This window comes from Seriola dumerili, unplaced genomic scaffold (genome assembly GCF_002260705.1).
Source record: "Seriola dumerili isolate Sdu_G_001 unplaced genomic scaffold, Sdu_1.0 BDQW01000260.1, whole genome shotgun sequence".
NCBI classification, from domain to species: Eukaryota; Metazoa; Chordata; class Actinopteri; order Carangiformes; family Carangidae; genus Seriola; species Seriola dumerili.
Genome location: NW_019174515.1, coordinates 378,516 through 405,739, shown reverse-complemented (window position 1 = coordinate 405,739; position 27,224 = coordinate 378,516). Strand labels below are relative to the sequence as shown.

Below are 27,224 nucleotides of genomic sequence, written 5' to 3'. Positions count from 1 at the left end.
AACTTGGTGTCACATTCTTAACTCATGGAAACTGTTGACAGTAAGTCACTATACTGTATGTAATACACATACAAACTTTAACTTTAAACCTTTTCTTAACCATAAAATTGAATGATCGACATTGTGTGGGCTTGTATTTTGTCCCCAAAAGGTAGGTTAGTCCCACAATGTGACTATGTGAACTGATTTATATTGACACAACTTAATAGGTAATACACACACACACACACACACACACACACACACACACACACACACACACACACATCTGGCAATGTGACACACAATAGTGATATTATGCCAGACAAGCTCCTGACATTGCATACAAATACAAGTGTCTGTGTTTGTGTGTGTTTGAGTGTTTGTGTCCCAGTTGGATGTTGCTATAACAGCTGTTTTAGACTGAATAAGGCTCTGAGGGAGAGTTGCTGCCAGCTTTGATGTCTAAATTATCTATCTATCTATCTATCTATCTATCTATCTCTGTTTGTCTGTCTGTCTGTTGTGAATGTGTGTACTTCTGAGTGCACCTGCTCTGCAAAGTCAGCTGGCATCATTTTTTGTTTGGTCGTGCCCAACCCACCTGTGTGTGTGTGTGTGTGTGTGTGTGTGTGTGCGTGCGTGCATGCGTGCGTGCGTGCGTGCGTGCGTGCGTGCGTGTGTGTGTGTGCGCATGCATGCGCGTGCATTCACCAGAGACGTGCAGGAAACACCTGATGTCAATGTGTGCAGTGTTGAACAAAGGTCTGAGTGCACATGTGCATGGTAAATTGCCTTATCTGTGTGATTGCATGTGTTTTATAACTTCTGTCTGTGTGTAATGTACCTGAACATGAAACACTGTGTATAGTTCATTATTTGTACAAACTGTTATGTGAGACTACTATCCTCCATTTCATCCAGAAGACACATTCAACTGCATTTTACAGAAATGTGTATAAACACTTTCAGACTTCCACTTCACTCTGTAAATATTCTGGAAATTTGTTGTTTTTTATGTGAAAGTTGTTTGGGCAATCTCCCTTCTTAATACCTGTTAACCTTTCCATAACTCTATATTAACTTATATTACACACATTATATTGTCAATAGGCATTTTGGCATCTAAAATGTACTGTGAATCTGTTCCTTAAAATCCCACTTACTTATCAACTACCAGCCATCTGTTAATGGGACAACAAGAGTCTACAGCCATGCTAGCACCTCTATGAGGCTGCTCTTTCAGCTAAATGCTAACTAAATGGTAAATGCAGCAATGTGTTCACTATGACAATGCTAACGTGTCGATGTTTAGCAGGTATAATGTTTACTAATATCACCAGTCGGGACCAAAGTGGTGGAACAACCAGCTGACACCGACATCCCTGGAGCTATGCCGCTAGCATGACTTAAAATCCACTTCCTCACACTTCCTAAATCACATGATTTTGGTCCAGGGTTGAGGATTGCCACCCACTCTGAACCTGAAGACACAGAGCATCTGATCAGTGCCAGACCTGGTGGACAAATCTTCTGCAAGTTGAGATTTAAGGACAAGAGATACTTCAGTTCTCTGAGAAGGACAAAGTGAGTGAAGAGCACTCTGAACCATTGACAAGGAGAGCAAATGTGTGTGTGTGTGTGTGTGTGTGTGTGTGTGTGTGTGTGTGTGTGTGTGTGTGTGTGCCTTGAGTGGAGTAACACTATGGCCATCTGCAGTGTGAAAAAAAGCCTTGGAGCTGTGAATGCTGCTCAAGCAGAGGGACAAGAAGGAGAGAGTGAAAGGTGAAGGGAGGATGAGGGAAAGGGGGAGAAGGGAGAAGAGAAAGTGTCGAGGGCTGAAGGCAGCAGAGGAGAGATGATAAGGGGAGTGTGATATCAGGATAAAGAAAGGAAAGTCAAAGATGCCAGGGAACAAGAGAAGGGGGAAAGGAGGGATGAAGACTGAAAGGTCATCAGTCATCTGCTGACCAGTTTGGTCCAAACAGTTGGTTTTTCTCTCAGTTCGGCCTTCCAGCCACAAGTGATCATTAAATGACAGATTTTGAAAATTGCATAAATCAATGTAAAGCATTGGACTGACAGAAGAGATTCTATCATTTTCCAACTGTTTAGGCATTTCAGCATAACCAACAGGCCTAGAGTAAAATGGTCTGGAAATTACAATGAAATGGAAAACTCACATCACCCAAACATATTTTCAGATTCATCAGCATATGTGTCAAAATGGCCGACAGACAGAAGGGCATTCAGATATCAGTCTGTCAGTCAGCTTGCCACCAAATCAGTCCAACAGCCATCTGTCAACCAGCAGAAGTTGTATTAATTTCTAATTATGATAATTAGATGGTTTCAGTGACTGATTCAGCTAGTTAACTTATTAGTTCCTCTGTCAGTCAGTAAGCAAATCCAATAGGTAGCCAGACAGTTAGCTACTCACATGGAACAATCAGTTTGCATTGTTCAGTTTGGGTGGGAATCTGTCCTAGTAAAACTCACTGGTTTTTACCGATTATTATTTTACGTGTTATGAGAGTCTATATATAGTATTGGAAGATCATTTGTGTAGGAAAGCTTAAAATAAAAATAGTAATTGTAAGTCAAAATTATGAGATAGAAAGTCAAAATTGTGACTTACTATCTTTAAACTTTAGACTTACGTCATAATTTTATTAAAAAGTTGTGATTGACGTTTTTCTTCTTTATCTGGCTGAAATGGGCTTCCATATATGATGACTATAATATACTCCATTTTAAACACATCATATGCCAGGATATGAGATTGTTTCCAAGCAGCTCTTTGATGGCTGAGTCACTGAACATGTCCTGTATCATATCACGATAAGAAGAACATCAGTTTAAAGGCAGCAGCTGTTTCCCTTTCATCCTCGCTCCCTCTCTCTCCCTCTCTCTCTCTCTCTCCCTCTCTCTCTCTGTCTCTCTCTCCTTCTCCTTCTGCATCTCTCCATCCTCCCACTGCTTTCACAATGGTGTGCTAAGCCAGGGAAGATAGGGCAAATCCCTCCTCTGAGCAGAGCAGGCAGGAGAGAAAGAAGCAGAGCAAGAGACTGAGGAGAGAGAAGACTGAGCGCAAAACACTCCTCTCTCTTCTCTGTTCTCTCCCTTCATTTATCTGAATCCAACCAATCAGCTTGCTGTCCCCAGTGAACCACTGTCTACTAGCTTCACTGTGATATCCATGCCTCCTCATGTGTATGTGTGCCACAACCCTCCACCCCCCCCCCACCCCCATCAACCTGTGGTGATGATGTCACAGCGTCAGAAAAGGATCCTGCTTCCTAAGCCCCTTGCTTGCACTCAGCTTGTTTCCTCACTTCTTGTCTCCTTCCCTTCAATGGTTCCTCACATCCAATATGCTTTTTAGCTTTCTTGCCCACAATTTGATTAAATAAATCAATACCGCTCGCACTCCTGTACATGTATGAAGCTATAGCCAAGAGAGGGCTAACTTAGCATAGAATAGAGACTGGAAACAGCTGAAACAGCTAGCCTAAATACCACTCACACTTCTGTACAGTAAATATGAAGCTTTAGAAGTGCAGATAGACAGATTTCATTACCTTTGGACAGAGCCAGACAAGCTGTTTACCCCTGTTTCCAGTGTTTATGCTAGGCTGAGATCACTAACTGCTTGCTGTAGCTTCATATTTACCTTACAGTTAAAGTAAAGTAAGTTAAATCGATTTTCTCATCTAACACTTGACAAGAAAGAGAATGTTTTCCCACTGTGTCAAACCATGTTTTTATTTTCTTTGACATGAAAAATGTAACTTTTATCAAAATTTGTTCTGTCTCTGCCAGTTAAAGAGTCAGTTTTCACTAGATGACAACAATTCTGGAAATCAGAAATGAATTTCTTCACAGTAAAATATAACTGCCATAAATTTCCTTTTTTAAGTCAAGAATTCACCTGCAGGTTAAGTCTTAATACAGCCTAGATAACATAACTGCTGATATTTGGAAATTTAGTTTCATGCATTTACCAATTGAATTAAATTCAACCATAATTAATTTTTTGGTATGGTATTTTTGTTGTTGTAAACTACACATTCTCTTTACTGCAAAATCTCAATGGCAGCCTAATTCTTCGTAAAGGAACCCAGTTGGATTTTTGCATAGGCTATAGTTAAGTCAAATAACACTGGGCTTACGTTTTGTTTTGCCAATGCCACCAAATGTGTCAAAATGTGAGCCTTTCAGACTGACTGCATACTGCAGTACAATTCACCGATCACAAAACAGCATTATAAATGGTGCTTTGTGTCCCTCTAGTGGATCATTTAGACTGCATACTAACAGAACTGCAATCAGCAACTAAGTGTAATTGTAATGTATGAATTTTGTACTCTAAAAAACAGTAGGCCAAATATTTTTCCTACTTGGTACTCAGCCTCAGTGAATTTGGTCGCGACTCCACTGGGAATAAAATGCAAAAATAAATAAATAAATAAATAACATGTCACATCTTCAACACAACAACTGGACAAGTAAAAGCGATTATTTCATCTATAATTGGCGTTAATCTGGTTGTCTTTGAACCAGCCTGACTGCTGTCCCCTGAGCCCAAACAGGTGCACTGCTCCGAGCTCGGACGCAAGATGTTGCTTTCAAGTGTTGGACGAAAAATTGTACATCGCTATTTTCAAACAAAACGAATGTAGAATACGAGAATTGACCCTTTTTATGTTTCCTCTTGTATTATTGTTTTGCGTGGTAATTTCCCTTTTACCTTTCCCTGTCACAATTGCATCGATTTGGTTGATTTCTTTTACCCCTTCCCCCCAGCACAATCACACTACACAACTTTATTTTCCACTAACCTTATTCCAAGGCGTGTAGTATATTTCTTTTCTGCTTTTTGTCCTTGAACTTGAATATTCAATGAGTGTAACTATCTACAGTTTCATGTTCATATGTTCAAACTGACATGCCAAATTCTTACCTTTAACGACAAAATACTGTTCTTAAAAAAAACCCATCAGATTGAAAGGGAGTCATTTTGTGTGTCTTTGAAGTCATTCTGCATTTCTTTGTAGTCATTTTTATCTTGTCATGTTTATAGCTGCTTAGCCTTGCTTTGTGTTCGTATTGCATCTAATTTTACTTGTTTTGTGTCCCTTTTGGGTCATTTGGTGTCTCTTTGACGCCATTTTGTGTCAAGTCATGCTTTTGATGGACTTTCTGACAAGAAATATTAACAGTCACTTCATACAGAGGCTCTGACCTATTGGGCCCCTGGGCCCATTCAGTAATCAACCCATGTGTGTAGATGATAATTAGTTACTGCTTAAAACATTAATTGCTAATGACCATTTTATTTGAAATGATTTAGAATGTAATTTAGAAAAAAGAACATAAAATGTTTCGATGTTCTGATAAATTTGTCAGAGTTGTTATCATTTTATATGGTATGTGTTTTCACATTGATACTCAGTTGTGGAAACTGAGTCAGGCGAAATTACCGTGGTAATGCAACTTCGACGCTTGGAAGACGGAGTGTACGGGAATCACGTGAACGCAGCATCAGATGGTGCGTGCACTGTGCTGACGAGCCGTTGCTTGTGGAAACAGCTGGTGGTTTCTGTCAGCGAACACCTCGGATTGATAGCAGCTTTGCCAGGAATAAAAGTTCAAATTAGACCCGAAACTAACTGAATGCGCTTTCACTTGAGTCTCCGCTGCTGTTCCACCAGAAGCCGGGACATGTCATCCTGTGAACGCCACTTTATCAGGCAGTTGTTAATTACCGACCTAGCTTGTTAGCGGCAGACCACTGACGCTCGACGCAGCCGGCTGCTAACGCCTGCTAGCTAACTTTGTACTACCATAGCAACTACAACGATACCGATTTTTTGTCACCGTAGGAAAACGGTCAACTGTCGGGTCCCTGACAGTTTAGTTTTGCTCAGTTTCAGCATGACTCATGTTCATTATAAATTCTCCTCTAAACTCAGCTACGACACGGTGGTTTTTGACGGCCCGCACATCACGCTGACGGATCTGAAGAGGCAGATCATGGGCAGGGAGAAGCTGAGAGCCGGGGACTGCGACCTGCAGATCACGAACGCACAGACAAAGCAAGGTAATACTACATATATGTAAACTGATGAGAGTGCGTTTATCCTGATAAGTGAACGACAGGTTGACAATTTGAACTTTGGAAGTAAACACGTGGTCAAGATTTGACAGCTGTCCGAGTTAGGGGTGGAGGGTTGCGTCACCTTTTTCAGCTTGACGGGGGTCCAGAAAAGTCAAGCCGGGACAAAAGGGTCCAATGAATGGGCCACATTCCTGATGCATTTAGGCTTCATGCCCTTAGTTAAACGGCCTGATGGTGGTGGATCAGCCCTGTCTGTACCATGCATGTAAAAGTCACAGGAGAGGTGTGGGATAAAAATAGCAAAAGTAGAGTAGGAGCACAGCCTAGTTATGACCATAAGATAAAAGTCCAGCCAGGCACACACACACACATATGAAAATCATCAATACAAGAAATATAATTTGCTGCCATGTAGGTTAAGTAAACTCACTACATTAAAGAAGGCAAGAGTGACATGCAGATTAAATAATGATAAGTATCTTAGAGTGTGTTAGTATCTTGAAAATAAGATCTGCAACCCCATCATATTCTGTGACCACAGAAACCACAACCCGCTCAGTGTGTGAGAAAATACAGGCACATATACAACTCCTGCCGTATGATAGTTTGTAGAGATTGACACACAAAGTTAGTCTTGGCTGGCACACACCAAACAAGTCAAATGAGTAACGTGCATTATAGGAAGCCTTAAGGGGCCCCCTACCCAGATTTCTGTCATCAGATTTAAGTCTTGCAACAATGCTGTGTCATGCCGCCTGTGTTTTTTTGTAGACCACACTGCTGGATCCAGGAACTATGGTTTGGCTCACAACTGAGCAGCTGGTGAATCAGAGTGATGCAAAAGTGTTGACATCGACTGTAACATTAGCATGAAGTCAAAATAGTTTTTATGAAATGTGAATCATCATATTTGGGGCTTTTTTGTATTACTTCACAGATTTACACATCTGATAGACATTTTTTTATGAATTCACAACTTTTGTCGTCTAAACAGTTCATCTGTGAATCAAGAAAATAATCAGTAGGTAGATAGTGAAAATAGACTAAGACCAAAGACCAATTAATTTGTACCCATTAGAGTCCTAGACTAGTTTAAGACTCTGACATTCTCTCATTAACTGATTTTCAGTAAAGGATGCATGATTTCATAAAAGCCCAGAAGATAAGAGATCTTCTCATAACTAATATTCTTTAATGTGAGCTAATCTTCAGACTGTAAAACCTCACTTTCACGATCTCTCCCCTCTCAGAGTACACAGACAATGAAGGTCTCATCCCCAAAGGGTCCTCTGTCATCGTCCGGAGAATCCCCATCAGCGGAGGCAAGTCCAGCTCAAGTGGCAAGAACCAAAACATGTAAGTTTTTTCTGGGGTTTGGCACTGAACTCGACTGTAGCTGAATTCCTGCACTCCTGCATTCCTTATTAGTGTTGCTATCCTTGCCATTGCAAAGCTCCACCCTGCCTGCAAGAGCTACACCACCTGGCACCTACAAGTCTACCTTTAGTGTTGCAAAATCACTCTCAGATGACTCAACCAAGAAACAATGCGTCAGCCATTCAACTGTTCAAAGCAAACATAAGATGATAGATAATTTTAGTATACAAATTAGGCTAAGTTTTGGTCAAAAATATTATTATATTATAATTTTATCAGCATCACCCAGCTTCTGCACAGCTATGTGGTAATAGATGAAAAAATAAGCTCAGAATGGATCCCAATCAGGAAGCTCAGTATATTTATGAATAAGAAAATGATTCCTAATTGAACACATTTACTGTTAAATGCCTGAATCACACAGAGACATGGATTGTAGATGATAAGCAGTTATTAGTATAAAAAACAGTGTGGAGGTTAATGGATAAAGGAAGGGTCCTTTTTGCTTACTGGGATGGTTTTGAGCAGCAGCATGTCTTTGCAGGTCACATACTGAATCCATCCAGAGACCTGACTCAGTTAATAGTCGCCAGTTGATAAAACAGGGTTTTGCATGATATGTCCATGATAAAATATGCTCACAGGAAAAGAGTACGACTGTAACTCCACTGTGACGTACACGAGGATTACCCAGATATTAGTCAGGCTCAGGCAGGAGAGTCAACAGTGGTGTGAGTTTCATGCATGGAAAGCAGGAAAAGACCTCACTGGAACAGACGGACGGTCATGTGATTAGCCCCGTCAGCACCATGCAGACGGGCAGAGAGGAATGAGGGCTGTAACACTGCCCACAAGATTAGATGCAGCAAATCAACTCTCCACCTGCACAATCAGGATGACAGTCACTTAGTTTCACCGTGCTGCCAAGTAAGCCTTAAATGATGAGCTGGTTTAAAGGCTTTTATGTTCACATTTTACATTACACTTCACATGAAAATTTAAACTCAACCAAAGCAAAAAACATTCACTGTAAAAACATGTCGCTAACACTGGTAGAAATAGTTGTGGGTCACATAACTGACATTTATGGCTCGGTTTTATTGCTCAGTGGAGTGTTTCTCATATTGTACATTTAACTGGGCCAATTGTTGTGGTTGTGATGCTGCAATTATGCCAGTCCTCATAGAAGATCTTATTAACGTTTGCATTTTATTCTTTTGTTTACTCCCTTTTGCTGATGTAAAGTATCGCCAACAAATGAAGTGTGCTCCTTTTTAGAATAAGAAAAAAAAAGAAATCATTAAATTGTCATGGATGACTCTGGTTTAAAACGATTTTTCTTTTTGTGTTTCAGTGAGCGTTCAGATGTCCATCTTCACCACGCCTTTGCAGCCGTCAAAGCAGTACGTAACCAAACCAAATCCCACTGCACTTCATTTATAGCACAGCTCAGCACACACATTGTTAACACAGCAGAGCAGAAATGCTTGAATATTTGCTAAATGTGTGCTTTTGAAATTGCATATTGCTATTTCCAAACGTAGAATAAGATAAACAAATGAGACCTTCATCGAGATCATTGAAAGCCTCTGTTTCCTCTTTTGCAGTTTAAGTTCCTGTTGCAAAGAGGAAGTTGATTGCTGTTCAGTGTTTGATTTTAGCTAATAAATCAAATTAAATAATGACACTAAATTAAAAAAGTTATCAAGAAGTATTATCTGCAGTTGCACCATGTACAAATAAGAGAAACTAAGCCTATTTAACCAGTGCTATATGGTAAAAAAAAACAAACTACATTATATACGTTATCGCTCATAAAGGCTGTCAGCTGTTAATTTAACAAGCTGCTGTGTCACCAGTCGGTGTTCATTGTTGAAGATCGTTCAGTATCTATCTGTGGGTGGTGGGAGCTGCTCGGGCGGGTCAAACATTATCATGCCGGCCAGCTATTCACAGCTGATAAACCCAACTGTTGTTTTATGATGGTGGCTCTGCTGACGGTCTTTACTCACTTATCCGTCATCCATGAGCGGCTGTAGCACTCACTTATTATTTTTTGATTTATCTGAGGCACCTCACCACCACTGCAAAAGCACTATACAGTTTTATTCTTGATAACTGTGTAGCTTGTGAGTCTTCAAGTAACATTACAGGCTGTTTTTTTATTTGTTTTTTTTGAAAATTTGGTATATTGGATCAATATCAGTCCCACCAAAGAGTCAAATGTGTCAGAATGAATGAGTTAGCGTCAGAATAATCTAAGTCTGTTGTGGACTCTAGTGAGATGAGCAGATATTATTATAGAAATTATTATAAACACCAACCAAACTTTCCAAATCTGTCAAGAAAAGGAAAGAATTTGTACTTTTTGAAATAAACCTTGCACAGCACTGTGATGTCAATAGTAACAGAAAAGATCTCCCTTACTGTAGACAAAAACATTATTAAAAAAAAGGCTTATTGAGGCAGGATTTACAGCATTTTAGCTTTAATGTAAAACCTCTGACCAATAAATATTAAATGGCGCCTCTCTTAAACCCGCTCCCCAGTCACCAAGTGGTGCACCATTGTTATTTTATGCTGAATTCTTGTAGTGCTGTTTTGTCTATGATCCTGTGCACTAACTCAAACACATCTCAAAAGCTTTTACTTGCTGCAGTCTGAATTAGTGTACACTGACCTGACCTGATTTTTCTCTCGAGTTTCTCAGTAGGAGAAGTGTCTGCCGTTCTTCTTAGCACTTTGAAACTTTTTGTGTGTGTGTGATTTTTCTACCAATAAAGTCGTTTGTATGAAGCTGTCTTATGTATTGATTATGTGTTTGACTTGACTGGACAAGTGGGGACACAACCACAGTCACATCGGTCTCTGTCATCATTTGACATTTCTGATTGATGGTTAAAATCTTGGTTCCACATTTCTCCTCTGCAGGAAAAAAAAAGTGAACATAGATACAACAGATATGATGGTATACACACTGGAATCACATTTAACTCAAAGGGGTATTCAACTTTCTTAAAGTATACAAGAAACAGATTTTCCAAAAAACTGGATCCTACACTTCCCATAATGGAACTTGATAGTGTCTTTTATTAGACTTGCCTTACCTTTACTAAATACTCTCAGAAAATCTGTCATGCTGCTACAGATAATATCAGAGTGCAGTCAGAAACTATTTTTATTGGTTTGACTGCAGCATATTGGATTTGCACTGAAACGGTGACTACAAGCTTCAATTTGACAAGTGTGTTTACATCCACATCAGATGAATAATTTAGGAATTGTAGCCCTTTTGGTTACAATCAATGCCATCTGTTATCTTTGCTCTGCCAGGCCATCCACACTTCTTGCTTGTTTCAGTGTCTTTTTGCCTGTAGTCTGGTTTACAGCAAGCAGATGTGACTAACTTGTCCAATGAAGGCGAGCCAGTCTTCAGCTGTTTGGCCATAAAATATAAAAAAAAACTTTGATTGTCTTGTTTGTATGTTAAGCTGAAAGTCAGCACTTGAAGCTCAGTCATTGCTTCATTTAAATCCAGTGTGCTGGTTTTCAACAACAAATGTGTCCTTATGTATCCTAAGACTTTCTGACCGTACTGTATATCCTCATACAAGAAGTGTGTGAAGGACAGCAGTGCAAATGACCTGAAGCAGTTACTTACAGTGTGACTGGGGATGAACCATTGATTAGATAGGCAAAAGGTTTTACAAATCTAATTTAACTAAGAATGCATTTATGAATGTGATGACTGACTGGCCGACCGACTCCTGTAAAACCATGTAACCACCAGAGTAAATCTTTAAATGTCTCATAGTTGATTGGAAGGAATTTATCAGAGAAAGAGCTAAATACTAAGAATGTTAGCATGCAAACATGCTCACAGTGACAATGCTAAAATGCTAATGTTTAGCAGGGTTTTTTTCATATTTAGCAGGTATAAGTTTTGAATTTTGCATTAAGCACAGGTGAGGATGATGGGAATGTCATTAGCTTTGCAGATATTTGGTCATAAATATGAGCACGCTGCTAGCACGGCAGTGTCACACATACTGAGTGAAACCCTTCTTTCTTGGTTCCTGTATCTACTCTGTCTCAGTCAAGGAACTAAACAAAAATAGGCAATCAGAAACAAGACAGAAGTGAGGTGAGAGGAGGCAGTGAGGTAGATATTACTCTAGGTGATGAGGGCAAAGATTGTTTTTTACCCAACAAAACGCTCACCTAACAGGTGTAAAACTCCTAGGAAGCATCGCATTGTTGGCTTCTTCATTTTCAGTGTAGTGAGTTTTAAGGGATGAGAAGAGAGTTGGCAGGAGGTGCTGAGGCGGAAATCCTGGGATGACATTTATTATCCACCCTGTACAAAAATCTCTGCTGGATGCTGGTGTAAATTTTTATCTTGGTTAAAAAGGATATGGAAGTGAAAATGGAAACTACAGCAGTTGCTTCCATGTTACACAGGAAAAATCACCAAAGGAGCATTTTTTGTGTCTTTGCCAGGTCGTAGTGTTTCTTCTCCAAATGAACATAGAGCTCTCAAGACGTGAACTTGAGGCTCTTGTTCCTTCATGAGTAAAACTGATTTTGTGTTTAATTCTAACAGATGAATGACCAGGCTTCTTCCAGTGCTTTGCCCTTTTTCTCCAAGGTATACTCTCTCTTTTCTGTGTGTTTTTAATATTATTCAGTTTTTACATATTCATCCTGGTTAATGTGAAATAGTTTGAGTTAAACATTTGACCTGCCGTCTCTGTGTCTTGCTTACATCCATTCATGTGTGTACATGCAGATGGCTAACCTGGCTGATGCAGATGTGTCAGAGGAGGATAAGATCAAAGTTATGCTAAACCAGTCCACCTATGATACCATGAAGTGAGTCACTGTAATACTTTCAAATCTACTACTCCATACCCGTCTCTGTCCCCCTTTTTTAAATTTCACATCTCCGTGTTCTGATATGTCACTGTCTCTCTCTTGGATGCCATTACTTTGATCCATCTTCATACCGCACTCCATTTACATCCTTAATTTGTTTCCATATGTTTCAGACTCCCTACCTTTCTGTCATTTTCTTCTTCATCCACCCTCCTCTCATTCTCTGTCTCATTCTCTCTACAGTTACAACAAAAAGTTTGGTAATGTTCTTCCTGCAAACTACACTTGTTATCGCTGTGGAAATACTGGACACCACATCAGGAACTGTCCCACCAGCGGGGTAAGAGCAGAACCTGTGGGATCTCTAAATTGAGACAATTTGTTTTGCAGTCTTGCACAGATCTTACTGAGGCAAGAAACTGATTTGGTTAGTGTGTGTTTATATTTGTGGTATCTAGTACTAGGGTTATTTGTGTGTTTATGCTGTTGACTGTCAGCTATTATAATGGCTATCATTAAATATAGATGTGTGTGTGCTTGACAGCAGGATAAAAATTTTGAGGCCCCACTGAGAATAAAGAAGAGCACAGGCATCCCTCGTTCCTTCATGGTTGAGGTGGATGATCCCAACATAAAAGGAGCCATGCTAACCAACTGTGGACGTTATGCCATTCCTGCCATAGATGCGTAAGTCTGTGTATGTGTTTTAAATGATTAGTTTAGCATTTTGGGAAACACACTTATTTACTTTCTTCCTCTGACTTAGATTAGAAGTTTGATACCATTCTCATGTCTGTCCATTCAATGTAAGTCTATAGCCAGGAGCCAGTTAGCTTAGCATAAAGACTTTCAAGATGTACCCTACCCTTTTACTGTTTCGGTTATTTGAAATATTGTTAATCTAAGTTTATTATTGCACTGATTTCAGAAACAAAAAGAGTTAATAGCAGGACCACCTAGAACTGTTTAATCAATTGATATGGATCGATGGATGTACAAAGGCCTGGATAATCGAATCTGGACGTGAATGTGAACTTATATACTGATGTCTGTCATTAGGGAGGCGTATGCCATTGGGAAGAAGGAGAAGCCTCCATTTGTTCCACAGGAAAAACCCAAGTCAATAGAAGCCGAGGAGGATCCTGTACCTGACGAACTCCTCTGTCTGATCTGTCATGACCTGCTGAGTGATGCTGTGGTCATACCCTGCTGTGGAAACAGCTACTGTGATGACTGTGAGGGCCTTCTGCACACACACACACACACACACACACACACATGCACACGTCATATACTGTACACTTACTGGACTTAGAAGAATAAAGCCATTTTTATCCTGATACTGTAAATCCATATTGGCTGTACAAGAACCAATGTGTGTGCTTCTGTGGTACTTGGTAACTCCTAAAATCAAAGAGCTAGTTAAGCTGTATTACTGCATTAACATTATTAGAGTCAGGATGTTTAAATATATTAATGTAGGTAATAGTAAGTGAGCAGCCAATAATTTGTCATTATTTTATCTTTTGGTGACAAAGAACACAAATAAACATAAATGTGGAAACGTAGTTTATTTATAGTACATAAATAAACTACTGTATATGTATAAGCATGTGTGACTAATGTACTCATAAATGGTACTGTTCACTCTTCAATCAGACTCTCCACATTTACATTTCAACTTTCTTCCTCTCTTGCTCAGGTATCCGTACCACGCTGCTGGATTCAGAGGACCATGTCTGCCCCACTTGTAGCCAATCAAATGTCTCCCCTGATACCCTGATAGCCAATAAATTTCTCAGACAGGTGAATTAACAAATAAATTGGATACATGAGTTGAAGTAAGAATTGGAGGAAAATGGAGGGGGGTGTATAACTTATTACCTCTTGATTTGATACATAATGTGTCTGACCTTTCAGTTTGCCGTCTGTTTCTTGCCACACAGGCTGTGAACAATTTCAAGAAAGAGCGAGGCTACACCAAAAGTCTGACAACGAGTTTTGGTACCTCCCAGTCCCAAAATCCAACCCCGACACCCAGCCCTGTCCCCACCCCGCCCCCTCTTACCGTGCAGAGCCAGTCTCAGAAGCCTCCCCAGTCAACACACTGCCAGCAGGTAAACCTCTTAATGATGTGTTTCATCTGGGAGGCAGAAAAAATAGTCCTGTATCTCTGTGACTCAGAAGCAAGAGGAATAATTACTGTTGTTACAGTCAGATGTTTCTTGGCTCACAGAGTGCTAGTTCTCTAGTGGCAACCATTGAAATAAGTGTTAAACCAAATATACTGTAGGTTTTATACTGGAAATATGCATGTATATTGCCATTTATATTGTCTTATGTAGATATTCTGAGAATTGTTTATTCTAGTGGCTCAACTAAACCTTTAAATTTTACATTGCATTTTTCCCTTTTATTATAATATTATATTCAGCTATATTCTCTTGTCCTCTCCCCTCTTAGGACTCTCTCCTGCACCACCCACAGGCTGCAGACACACTGCCACTGTCTGGAAATCCTCCTGCGACAACAGGCCCCGCCTCTTCTTGCAACACACCTAGCACTTCCCTTCAGACTGAGCAAAGCTCCCTGGAGATACCTGACAAGTATGGAAACACAGAAACACATGCATTCACACCTTGAGAACTGTGATATCACAGGTATACAATTAATTGCTTATTTAATGTGCAAATACATGTGTTGTGTAAACTGCATTGTAGAAGTGATGTTTCACTCATTTGTGGTGCCTCTCCTGCCTCATTTGGATGTCAAGCTATTCAAGGTTATTGAAGACTGTTCTATTCCATTAAGTTAGATTTATTGATACATTGCTTTTCAAATGCTTTGGTACTATAATTATCCAGTTCCAGCTTAATTTACTAATAGGTCCCATTTACACTTATTGTTTCAATTGTGTCATGTCCAGAGACACTTTTTGTTGACATAGATATCACAAATCCAACTGCAATCCATCCTGGTTTCTTCCAGGCTACATGCAAATAAGAGTTGTTCCTACTCCAGCTCAGAGGGCATCTATGAATTACGATCAAGGCAAAAGTTTGTTTGTCTTCATTTGCTCTGAAACATGCTGCTTTCCCACCCTCACTGAACTCATTAGTACAGAAATACACTATAACAGCTCAGTGCGGCTTCTGTATGATTGTATGCTTTGAAATAGCTGGAGCCGCTTTTTCCTGCCCCTAACCCTGGGACAGGGAGGACGGATAATATCAATGTCACCTCAGTGTAAATTCAGCTGCTGTTATCAGTGGGGATAGAGAGTGAAATTAGGGATGAAATTTGAACTAATTGTGTCTGAGATGGGTTTTTTTTTTATGGTTTCTAACAGCTGATGGCGTCAGTCAAAAAACTTTCATAACAGTAACTTCAATTACCCAGACAAGTAGAACATTTGGTGCAGTCTCTGATCCTGTGCGGCGCCATGGATTTGAGATTGAAGAACTGGTAAACAATAACACTGGTGTTGCTTTCATGTGGTACTGACTGTGATGTATCTGCTGTTTATTCAGGGAGGCTGAAGGAGACTTGGCTTCTGCTGCTGCTGCTACCCCTTCTGTACTGGTTTCAAACAAAGAGTCCACTGCTGCTCCATTACAGCTGATACCACTGGTGAGGACAAACACACACGCACACACTCGTACACACTAACTCACACGTCTGGATGAAATTGGTGATGTTTGTGTCTATTCAGGTTAACCACACAACAGTGGCAGAGCAGCCCCAGACAGTCAGTGTGAATGAACAGCAGGCCTCCTTAGGTGAGTGACTAAGCAGCTTTGTGTCTTTTAGTTATATTGTCCCTACTATTCATTATGTGTTTTGTCTTTTTGTCTTAATTATTATGTTTAGAACTGCAGTAATAGTAAAGTAAAGAATGATATAACACCATTTTCCTTTGAATCCAAAGGTCCAGCACCAGGACACTCGGGGCCATCAACCTGCTGGGGCAGGTCAGTGTGTGTGTGTGTGTGTGTGTGTGTGTGTGTGTGTGTGTGAGAGTGTGAGAGAGAATACTGGTCTGTATTTGACTCTATCCACTGTTTGAAGACTGATTTCCTCTTCCTCTTGTCTTCCTCGCAGCTCCTCTTCCTCCTCAGGTTGTCCCAATGGAGGCTGGACTGAATCCCAGCGGCTTACTTCCTCCTCCTCCTCCTCGTCATCATATTCGGCTACTACGCCATCTCTCTTTCCCTCCCCCCTTTTCCACACATATCTCTCGGCTCACCAGTCCCACAGCAGTTACCCTCCTGGATACCCACCTACCACACCCATCTGGACACTCCCATGTCCCCAGGGTGCCCCCATCCCTTCCCTCTGCTCCTCTATCTCCACCTCTTCCATCCCTGCCCTCATCCCCAAGGAGTGGTACAAACACCAGAGAAAGAATAAGGAAAGGTATACTGAACAATCAACAGCTCTGCATTTTTCCAAGCCGTCATATCCATGACAGGGTATCTTCAAATCTCCATGTCTTAAATCATATGACTGTACTTGTTCAATTGTAAGAATGGATGTGCCAGCTCTCAGCTGTCTTTTAGGGAATAACATTAGGTATTGAATTCTCCACCCCTACAGAAATTCCAAAGATACAGTATGTTATCAGTAATTTTTAAACATTGACATCATTATACACTTTGTCCACTAGAGAGCACGGACAAGTGTATTTTTCCAATGTAATGTATCCTGCTCAGCATGTTCTCTCATAACAACTGGTGAGACTGTAATGTGAGTGTAACAGTTCTAAAACCGAGACTGAAACTGTGATACAAATCTTGTGTTGTGATACTGAAAAAACCAGAACATCCCAACCCCAAGCCACTCACACCGCTGCAGGTGCAGCCTGTTCAACTCTCATCACGTTACTAATGTAAATAAATTTAGCTACAGAGGTACTGTGGTCTGAGGACAATGTATTAATAATAATGAGAAGTCTACACGTCGACTCAGTTGGTTCCCTGTCTCTTTGTCACTCAGGTCCCCTCACAGAGGATCTAGCTACAGACGCTCCTCGTCTCGCTCTAATTCAAAGTCTTCTAAATCCAAGTCCTCTCGCTCCTACTCTCGCTCTTCAAGCAGGTCTGGATCCCGTTCACGATCCAGATCCCAAGGCAGATCAAGGTATTTTTTCCCTTTATTAAAAAAGGTTTGGTTTAAAAAGATTTAATGTTTTGTTTGTTTGTTTATTTACAATAAAACTGTTCATACATACTTTTAGTTTTACACGTGACTCCATGTCCATTTTAAAGCCCAAAAAGAACAGGTGCTGTGTTTTTCCCATTTTTCTTTTCTTTCAAAGACAAGATGGCAATGACATACACTCAAATAATAACAAGACAATGATGCATTAAAATGTGTGTGACAAACAACAGATGATTTGAATATTTCTCAGGGTTTTTTTTTTAATTGTGTTTTGATTCATTTTTTTCCAGGCCCCGCTCTCCTTACTCCCGCCACAGAGATCTCCACACCCGCTCTCATCCCTCCCACTCATATAGCTATGGCTACAAACGCCCACGCTCCCCTACACCCTCCTCATCATCGTCACCTCAAGTTGGCTACCATTCTAAGTCCAAGTCACCGTCAGATCACCGGAAAAACCGCCACCATAGCCGCCATCACACCAAGAAGTCTCCTTCGAGCAGCTACAGCTCCAGGAGGCGAGGAGAACACTCAGGAAATGAAGAGGGAGGCTCTGGGGCGAGTTTAGCCAGTTCCCTTTATGCTCACCATGCGAATCAAACAAACAGTCTGGAGCTGGAAAGAGAGCGCTACCTGCAGTGGAAGAAGGAGTACAAAGAGTGGTGTGACAAATATTTCAGCAGCTATGTCGGCCATTTCCACCAGCTGCCTCCTCCTTTCATCAATCTTCCTCCTCCTCCTCAGTGGGAAGGAAGCAAAAATCACTCACATCCCAACTCGGACTCTCATTACGGACACACTGCCCGGACTGACGGCCACTCCCCTCTATCGCAGTCGTCCAGTGACAGCCGCTCGCCTTCATCGCAGTCTTCAAGTGACAGCCGCTCCACACCATCTCAGTCGTCTAGTGTCAGTCGCTCGTCTCCATCTCATACGTCCAACGACAGCTGCTCCCCTCCCTCTCAATCGTCCAGCGATGGTCGCTGCACACCATCAGAAGAAGGAGCTCAGCCAAGGGCGTATCAACAACAGAAAGACAGCCACCTGCCTATCACGCTCGCAAAGGGCAGTAAGGAGGTGGAACTGCAAGAAAGAAGTAAAGAAGACAAGCAGGTAATCGTTAAAAATTTGGAGGACCTCAGCACCCTGAAACATCAACAAAGGAGGATGAAGACACATGAGGAAGGAAGGGGAGAGGAGTCGTCATCCTGCGATGCTACAGACTCAACAGATGACAGCAGAAAGAACGAGAGGGGGCACGACACTGGACCACATGCCTGCAAGGATGGCACCTTTGTACAGGACAAAGCAGCTGCCAGAGATACCTTAAAATCATTCCAACCTTCTCTGAAACCAGATAAGTCTTTAGATAAAGACTGTGAAAGAAAAAGCAGAGAACAAAGGAATGTGGAAACAGAGAAAGGATGGAGAAGAAGCAAAGACTCCAGGCAAGATGTGGAGAGACAGCACAAAGTAAAGCCCAGTAAAGAGGCAGACAGGGTGGATTCAGAAAGATACAACAACCTCGGAGGCAGCAAAGCCTCTGACTCAAGATCAGAGAAGAATAGAAAAAGAAAAGGAGAGAACCTGGAGAGAAATGAAACCCGCAAGAATGAATCCCCCAATCCTTTTGACAGTAAGAAGCAAAAGACAGAGAAGAAAAAAGAGAGGAAAACATGGCCTCCGACAGAGAAGCCCCCCCTCTGGGAAGGAGGAATAACAGTGAAACCACAGAAGAAAATAAGTATCAACATCAACCTGGATGGGAGAAGGATGGAGGAGAAAACTGAAATTCAGGGGAGTATCGTAGGAAAATCAAAGGATGAAATTGAGAAGACTGGTGATGGAGAAGAGGAGAAATTAAACACTGAAGATGAAGTTAATGAAAAGAAGGAATCTATCAGAGAAAATGAGAGTGTGTTTGAAGAAAAAATAATGCCAGACGAAGGAGAGGCAAGACAGTTTTGCGAGAAACCCACCTTGATAGATGACAAGAGAGAGATGTGGAAGAAATTTACAGGAGGGAAAGAAGATAGAGAAAAGAAAGAGGACAGAAAAGAGGAGGACTTTTACTTATGGCATTATGCCTTTAGAGGAGAAAAGGAGGAGAAGGGGAGTAAAAAGCAGTGGGGAGGAGATGGGATGAAGGCCAGCAAAGGAGACGCTACTGGGAAAGAGGAAGAAGAAGAGAGAATGAGGAAAGAAAGTCGAGGCCAAGAGATGAGAGAGTTGGTCCGGGCAGAGGAAGAAAGCACAAGCAAGGAAAACAAAGGAAACCTGCCAGGGGACTCAAAACCAAAGGAGGCCGCGATGGAGGGAGTGAAGATGAGGACAAGGACAGAAGAAGAGGACATGCTGAGGTTCATGTCACAGAGGAGCAGCACAGAGAGCAGCCGTGACAGACCAAACTCCAACATGGACGGTGGCAGGTCAGAAATTTACTGCTTTTTAAAAAAAAAAATTTATGGATATTCATAATCCCACAGCTTCATCTCACAGCTCACCGTGGCTGCTCCTTCTTGCAATATTTGAAACTGACCCACTGTCCAGCAATGCAGAAGATGACCTTGGTCTTGTCCTGTAGACACATTTTGATGAATAATCATTGTCAGAACTTCACACAGTCACAAATACATTTCATTTCCTGTGACTGCCTCCCATTGAGAGCTACTCTGTGTTTTGCTTGTAAGGAAATTTTCATTTCACATTCGCACTAACTTAATAGAGCTACTTACATACTCTTCACTCTCCTACAGTCGTAGCAGAGTGGAGGGTAAACAGTGAGGCTGATATTAATGAGCTGGATTAACTGCAGCATCTTTTCCTGTGAATCCCTTGCACACAGAAAGTCCATTTGAGTTCAATACTGGAATGGCAGACTGTCACTAACGAATTACTAATGAAAATTACTATATAAAAAAGGTAATGACTGAATATAAATGCATTGAAAGGATATTGCTGAAAAGCTACTCACTGTAAATAATGTCAAAAACAATGTAGCTTGACTTCATGAAAATCCAATGACAATACATTTTAACTATCTGCTTTATATTGTTTCTTTGATTCTGTTTGTTGACTCGCCCACAACCACAACTAATGACAAATATAGATACTGCAATTAGCATGTAAGTCAACTCATTATGTTAAGTTGGATTTAGCTGTTAACAGATGGTAAATAATTTCCTGTCAAAACAGCACAGAAAGTCCTTTATCAGTTCTTTTAAGATAGGTGCCAAACATAAAAACCAAATATTCTGTTGTCTGACAACTAGGGACTCAAGTGTGTTTTATACAAGCCTGAAAGCCTTTTTGTACTGTAGAGCTATATACTGATTTTAATGTTCTGTGTGTGTGTGTTAAATGCAGCAGCTGCGAGGATTGTTGGGAGAGGAGGGCGGTGGTTAAGACTGTGGAGGAGTACACTCAGGAGAGAGCCGCAGAAAGGGAGGATCCACTCGTGCTCGTACAGGTGAGTCTGTGAGTCTAGATCATGATGTGTGCCCAGAAAGCTTTTATAGGCCGTATCATGACTTATGGGAATGAAAACATTTGTATCCTGCACATTCGCTCTCGTGGTTTATACGAACTTCTGGCCTGTGTAATTTTATTACTTGCTAAACTGTTTTTGACTCTGTGGGATGCTTTGCTTTGTTTTAGGGAGCTATTAGTCCAAAAAATTAAAGAACCACAATACATGCACGCACACTAACAAAAACTGTATGTTGTCTCAGACACACTTTACCTGTCTGTCTCAGGTCCCTCACTCCAAATGGGAGATGGACGAGCCTGAGGAGGAAGAGCAGAACGAAGGAGAGATCAAGGCTGAAGACCCTCTTCCTGTGGTTCTGCCTCCACCATTAGTGATAACAACCAAGAGAGAGGGAGAGGGAGAGAATGAACTGAAGAGACAGAGGTCAGTGGACAGAGACGGGGACAGGGACAGAGCGATGCAGAGAGGAGGGGACAGGGAGAAACAGAAAAACTTGACTCTGTTCAGTTTAGACGAGAGTGTGGCTCCCTCTAGTGGCAAAGACAGAACTGACAGCACTTTGTGTACAGAGAGAAAGATGGAGACGGAAAGGTGGAGGGACAGAACAAGAGGGAGGGAGAGTGAGAGGCCGAGGGATAGACAGAGAGAGAGCAGAAGATCAAACGAAAGGTCAAAAGAGGAAGAAAAAGGGAGAGATAGAGGGAGAGAGAGGGAGCACAGCAGCTTGGCCTCTGTCCAAAAGAGGAATTCACCTTCCACCGGTCACGTCTCCTCTTATTCGACGTACCAGGACATAGAGAGGAGAGACCGGCAGCGAGGAGGAGAACAGGACCGTGAGAAGCGTTCCAGCTCACGTCCTGACAGGAAACACTCTGGCAGGGGAAGCAGGGAGAGAAGCTCAATGAGCAGAGCTGCCGTACTGCCTGATAAACACGCACACAAAACATATGGAGACACATTACTGGACTCAAAATGTAAAGACAAAAACCATCCCCACGACTACCGTAATCACAGAGATCCATCAGGGAGCCACAGACACCAAGGCCGACCTGCAGGGACCCACCACTCCTCACCGTCCCACTCCCACAGCCAGGGTAGGGAAGGACAGATACCCCCATCCGAATCCTCCAGCCCTAAGACCAGTAAGTCCAGAATGAGCAGCCCTGGTCAGGAGTTCATGCAAAGCAGAAGTAGAAATGAGAGGAAGGAAGAGAAGCAGGAGTGGAAGAGAAATAAGGTGAATAAAGTGATTGAAGAAAGCAAAGGTGAGAGAGAGACTAGAGAGATGGAGGCTGAGGGAGTAGGAGTTAGTCAGTGGCAAGATGAGGCTGATAAATTGTCCGGAGAGACCAAGTGGCAGGGGGGGGGGGAGCTTGAGGAGGGAGAGAGGCCCAGCAGTGGCAGCCGCAGCCGAAGCAGCAGCAGTGTCAGCTCATCAGCAAGCCAGGACAAAAGCAGGGACGACAAGAGGAATGAGCGGAAGAAGAAACAAAAGCACCACAAAAAGGAGAAGAGCCAAGCCACCCCAGAGCTGCTGGAGGAATGGGAGCTGAAGAAACACAAACACAAGAAGAAGACAAAGAAAAACAAAGATGGGAGGGAGGAGGAGAGCGGAGGAGAGGTGGACGACAGGTGGAAAGAGGAGGAAGACCACGCTAAGCTCTGCTCAGTTATGTTATCTTGATTGTCCTGGAGAAAAGTGAAATTTACTGGAATGATGTTTTTCCTTTCTCTGTCCAAAAAGTGCCTGGATTTATTTTTTTGACTTGTTTTGTTTTTTTCCAGGATACTTTTTGTATCGACTTAAGATCTCTAAGAAAGTGAACAATTTTTGAGGGAAAAGCACTTTATAATATATATATACACATATATATAAAGAAAATGAATGTGAATGAAAGCAAAAGTCGAACCTTTGACATCTTGAATTATCTTAAGTCCGAGGAATTTGCACATGCTCTCAACTTGCTCAGGACTGCCAGCAACCACGGTTCATATTTACTGAACCTGCAATGTTACAGCTTGCATGAGGAAAGTCTCACATTTTGACAAGAGGTCAGTCAGTACTTTGATTTGCCTCACACAGGAGTGCACATAGAGGATTATTGAAAGAGTTTGCGATTAATTTAAAGGAGATACTGTAAATACTATATGATTTGAACCTCTGTGTTATATTTAGTTTTTTCTTTTTAATTTTGTAATTGTTTAATTTAAAACCAACTGCTGGATGGATGAATGAATGAAACCAGAGGAAAGTTGAGTTTTTCCTGTTTTGAAGGAAATAAACACAGACATCCATAAAATGTTGTGGGTTTTTTTCTGTCTAGATGACTTTGCTTATGTTCATTATAAATAGGTCAAAAATGTCAATGTACATTTCATGTCTGGCCAGTAGAGAGACTCAATCATGACAGTGGACAGTCCAAGTGGAAGAAGAAACTCTTGGGACTGAATTTACTTTCTTTTTGTCTCTGGCATTTGTTTTTGTCTGCCAGCTAGCGATCCATACATTGGAAATATTATGCTTTTCAAAAAAATGTAATAATGTGATTTTATTATGCAACAAAAGTGGATGTTGAACTTATGGATGTTGAAGCAGCCACAGTAGCGGTGTGGCTCTAATCACATACTAAACGAAGACGTGGAAACATTTCAGCTGCTTATTGTCATGGATGTTTTGAAGAGAACCAATTCTGATAACAAAAATAAAGACTACCATACCTGCTCCCTCAGCAGTAGTGCTAACTGAATTCTTGTAAATCCTGATAATGAAAAATCATTTTGTGAGAAAGCCTGTGTCATGATTATTATTTTTTATTACAGATGAAGAGAAGAATGAATGATCACTGCAGTATCGTACTATTTACCACCATCTCTGCGCTCTTCCTTGTTGTCATCTCTCCACTCCATTTCCTTTGTCCAGCCTTTACATCAGCTTCCCATCCAACCAGCCGTCCCTCAGATTTCAGACAGTCTGCCACAGACTGAAAACAACACCGTCTCCCCTCCACTCATCACCTGTATGCCAGGTAAAGATGTTCATGCTGAATGAATATATTATTTCACTTTGACGTATTTCCTCTTTGCACCTTGATCCAGCTTTACATCAAAAAGCACTGAAACGTCAGAAAAGCCATCCGACAAACAATTTAACCACGAACAAAGACATCGCTCACACAGTGAGTTTTCAGACGGGTTGGTGGCTGTTCGCCTTGTTGGGGTTTTTGTTTGTGCAGGAGGTGGGAACATGTTAGAATAAATATGAAAGATGTGTTCAATATGCCTGCTGTCTGTGCTGGCTTGGGTTTTTGTGCCCACTGTGTGCGTGTGTGTGTGTGTGTGTGAAAGTTGATGCTTGAAGTGTATCCAAGCTTTTCTTGCTTCATTAACTCACTACAAGGAAGACATGGCAGGGATCCAGCCTCTCTGTCTCTCTTTCTGTCTCTTCCCTGTTTTGCCGTTGTGACTGCAATCACTCAGTGTCGTGCCAAGGCATGCTGGGATTGAACAGAGGAAATCTGGTGGGTGTGGGATGCCCGACTTGGCCTGGGTCCAAACCTTTGACTGAGAGGTACAGGAACAGTCGGGTGTTTGGACAGTCGGGCATCTCTAGTGCTTTAATAAGAAAAAGTATCGCCTCCCGCCGGCTTCTTGTGCACTTCTGCTTGTCCTCCAAAATGGCCGATTAACTTCATCCCGCCTCGCCCCTGCTTCCTGCAGTGTCTGTTTCCTCTGCACTTGTTTGCTCTGAAGCTCCTGACTGCTTTTGTGATGAAGAATCTGAAATGGTTGTGGGTCCATCTGTGCTTCAGTGTGTGTGTGTGTGTGTGTGTGTGTGTGGGTGTGTGTGTGTGTGTGGGTGTGTGTGTGTGTGTGGGTGTGTGTGTGTGTGTGGGTGTGTGTGTGTGTGTGGGTGTGTGTGTGTGTGTGGGTGTGTGTGTGTGTGTGGGTGTGTGTGTGTGTGTGGGTGTGTGTGTGTGTGTGGGTGTGTGTGTGTGTGTGGGTGTGTGTGTGTGTGTGTGTGTGTGTGTGTAAATGGGCTGCAGCAGACAGACAGACACACAGGCAGGAGTAGACTGTATCTGTATATGGCAGACTGGCCAATAGACTACAAAAGATGCAGAAAATGTGAGAGTACAGACACATTCAAATAAACAGACACACAGACAAACTCAGACCAATACAGACTACAGACAGACAAGTAGTCATATGCATCACAATAAAGTAAACTGCAGATTAAGATATGAAAGACACCAAGAAAAAAAAGGCACATTAGAAAATATGAGACAGACAGAAAGGTACAGATGGCAGACAGATGCACAGACACAGACAAAGATCCAGGCTGGCAGAAGGACAGACAGACACACAGACAGACAGGTGGACCCTGTAGCAATCAAGAGCAACATCCCTCCTGCTCTCCCTGTGTGGTGTGGATCAGAAACGAGGTACGCTTTTGTCAGATTTATCTTTCAGCCTTCTTTATTTCTGTGTCGTCCCGCCATCCGCTGCGCTCTCTGTCTTCCTCCGAGGATATTTTAGCCTCTTTCTTTCTTTCTTTCTTTCTTTTTTTGTTTTGTTTTGTCTTTCTTTCGTCTGGATTTCCTTCCCTCCTTTGTGCCCATGATGTGTGCCGACGTCTCAGGGCACTGTGCCAGTGCTGCCTGATGGAGACCAAGCTGCGTGTTCTCTTGTTTGTGTGTATGTGGTGTATGTGTTGGTGTATGCAGATTGGTTTGTTTGGGGCCGGTGGCAGCTGCAAACACTTGTTTGTGGCATTACATCCATGTGATGATTGAGAAAAGGACCCGCTTCCAGTCGGTCTAACTATATAACTAAAGCTTACTTTATGATTTGATGTTCATTCAAAATGTTCTGAGAGAAAATAAAAGGGAAAATGTGAAATATCCAATCAGCAAAAGGGAAAACAGGGCATGAGATAAATAATGTATTCAGAATTTAATTAATCACAGTGCACGATACTGTGATTATGAGCAGAGGCTGTTTTGAAAACTATCCATGTTGGTGTATTCAAGGTCACTCCAACCAAGTTCACATTATAATTTTCAGTTTGCTGCTTTTTGTTTCCCTCTGTGATTCTGCTTGATCAGTGAACTACTCTTGTGGAGCTTGGATGTTGCAGCATCTTTTAATGAACGAAAGATGAAAGATTTTGAAAATAGCCCGTCGCACAATACAGAACATCTTTAGTCTGATGAATTAAAAGTGAGAGAATTAGAGACGTCAGTATAAAAACATACTGGCATAAGCATTCAAAATCATTACTATGATCTTTTGAGTGCCAGTGGTGGAGGAAGCATCCTTCACTTAATACTGCAATATAAAAAAATACTCTAGTAAAGCTGGTCATAGCTGAGCTAATTTCAACTATTCCATATGCTGTAGCTACTGGTGGGCAGATTAATAACACTAATCATGTAATCTATGTAAGTTCAGCTGTCATATGAATGTAGTGGAGTGCATTATTTCCCTCTGAAATGTAGTGAAGTAGAAGTATAAAGTATCATGAAATGGAAATACTCAAGTACAAGAACCTGTGTGGCAATGTTGCTTCCATCCTCCCACACTAGTGTAAGACAAGGAAAAGGCACTAATAGGATGCATTTACAGCTGTTAGGGCAACGTACTGACATGCAGTACTGGGAGTAGCAGGATGTTTACTTGAAAATATGATCTTATAAAGTGTTTGTTTTTTTCTGTAAAGCAATACAACCACAGGTGGAATATACAGTACAGTATGTCACTAACAGTGCAGGGTGAGAGCTTCCATTGCACCGGGGCTCAAAAATGAGCTTTTATTTGGTAAAACTCCTCCGAGGTGACAGATGTTATATACAGTAGTCAGCTGTTGACTGGACATGAGTTGGCTTTTCAGGTTATGTGTGCAAGAAAGAAAGAGATAAGCAGGTCATGGTAAGAGGCAGGAAACAGGTGAACACTGACTAATGTTTATGTGAAGGTCAAAGGTCAACTACAGCAAAACATTCCTGAGGCACCAGAGCTTCTGTGCCTTGCTCAAGGACTGCAGCACAGCATAACACACACAAACTGAGTGCACTCTGTGATGCCTTACAGTTTACAGCAGATTGTGAGCCTCACTGAGCTTTAGGAGACAACAACACCCTGTGATTTAGTTTTATTGTGCTGTTATGCGACTTCCCTGTCAGTCCCACTCACAGGAAAAGGTCATGCTTTTTTTTTCTGTCA

At 41.6% G+C, this 27,224-nt stretch overlaps 1 protein-coding gene across 1 annotated transcript; it reads left to right on the top strand.

Moving 5' to 3' along the window:
• Positions 1-5,592: 5,592 nt before the first annotated feature.
• Positions 5,593-22,837, top strand: rbbp6 (RB binding protein 6, ubiquitin ligase). Its single transcript, XM_022756858.1, has 20 exons — positions 5,593-6,082; positions 7,351-7,456; positions 8,832-8,880; positions 12,081-12,125; positions 12,267-12,349; positions 12,596-12,692; positions 12,900-13,039; positions 13,412-13,587; positions 14,055-14,158; positions 14,299-14,469; positions 14,816-14,958; positions 15,883-15,982; positions 16,065-16,131; positions 16,281-16,323; positions 16,454-16,768; positions 17,348-17,491; positions 17,803-19,941; positions 20,879-20,981; positions 21,268-22,267; positions 22,788-22,837. The coding sequence occupies exons 1-20, from the start codon at positions 5,917-5,919 to the stop codon at positions 22,835-22,837; spliced, it is 5,241 nt and encodes a 1,746-aa protein (XP_022612579.1). The 5' UTR covers positions 5,593-5,916.
• The last annotated feature ends 4,387 nt before the right edge of the window (positions 22,838-27,224 follow it).

Excerpts from the sequence above, each read along its gene's own strand:
- rbbp6 (XM_022756858.1), top strand. The coding sequence starts at position 5,917 with ATGACTCATGTTCATTATAAATTCTCCTCTAAACTCAGCTACGACACG. Across the intron at positions 12,693-12,899 it reads GGAACTGTCCCACCAGCGGG|GATAAAAATTTTGAGGCCCC; the intron begins GTAAGAGCAGAA and ends GCTTGACAGCAG. Across the intron at positions 22,268-22,787 it reads AGTGATTGAAGAAAGCAAAG|GATACTTTTTGTATCGACTT; the intron begins GTGAGAGAGAGA and ends GTTTTTTTCCAG.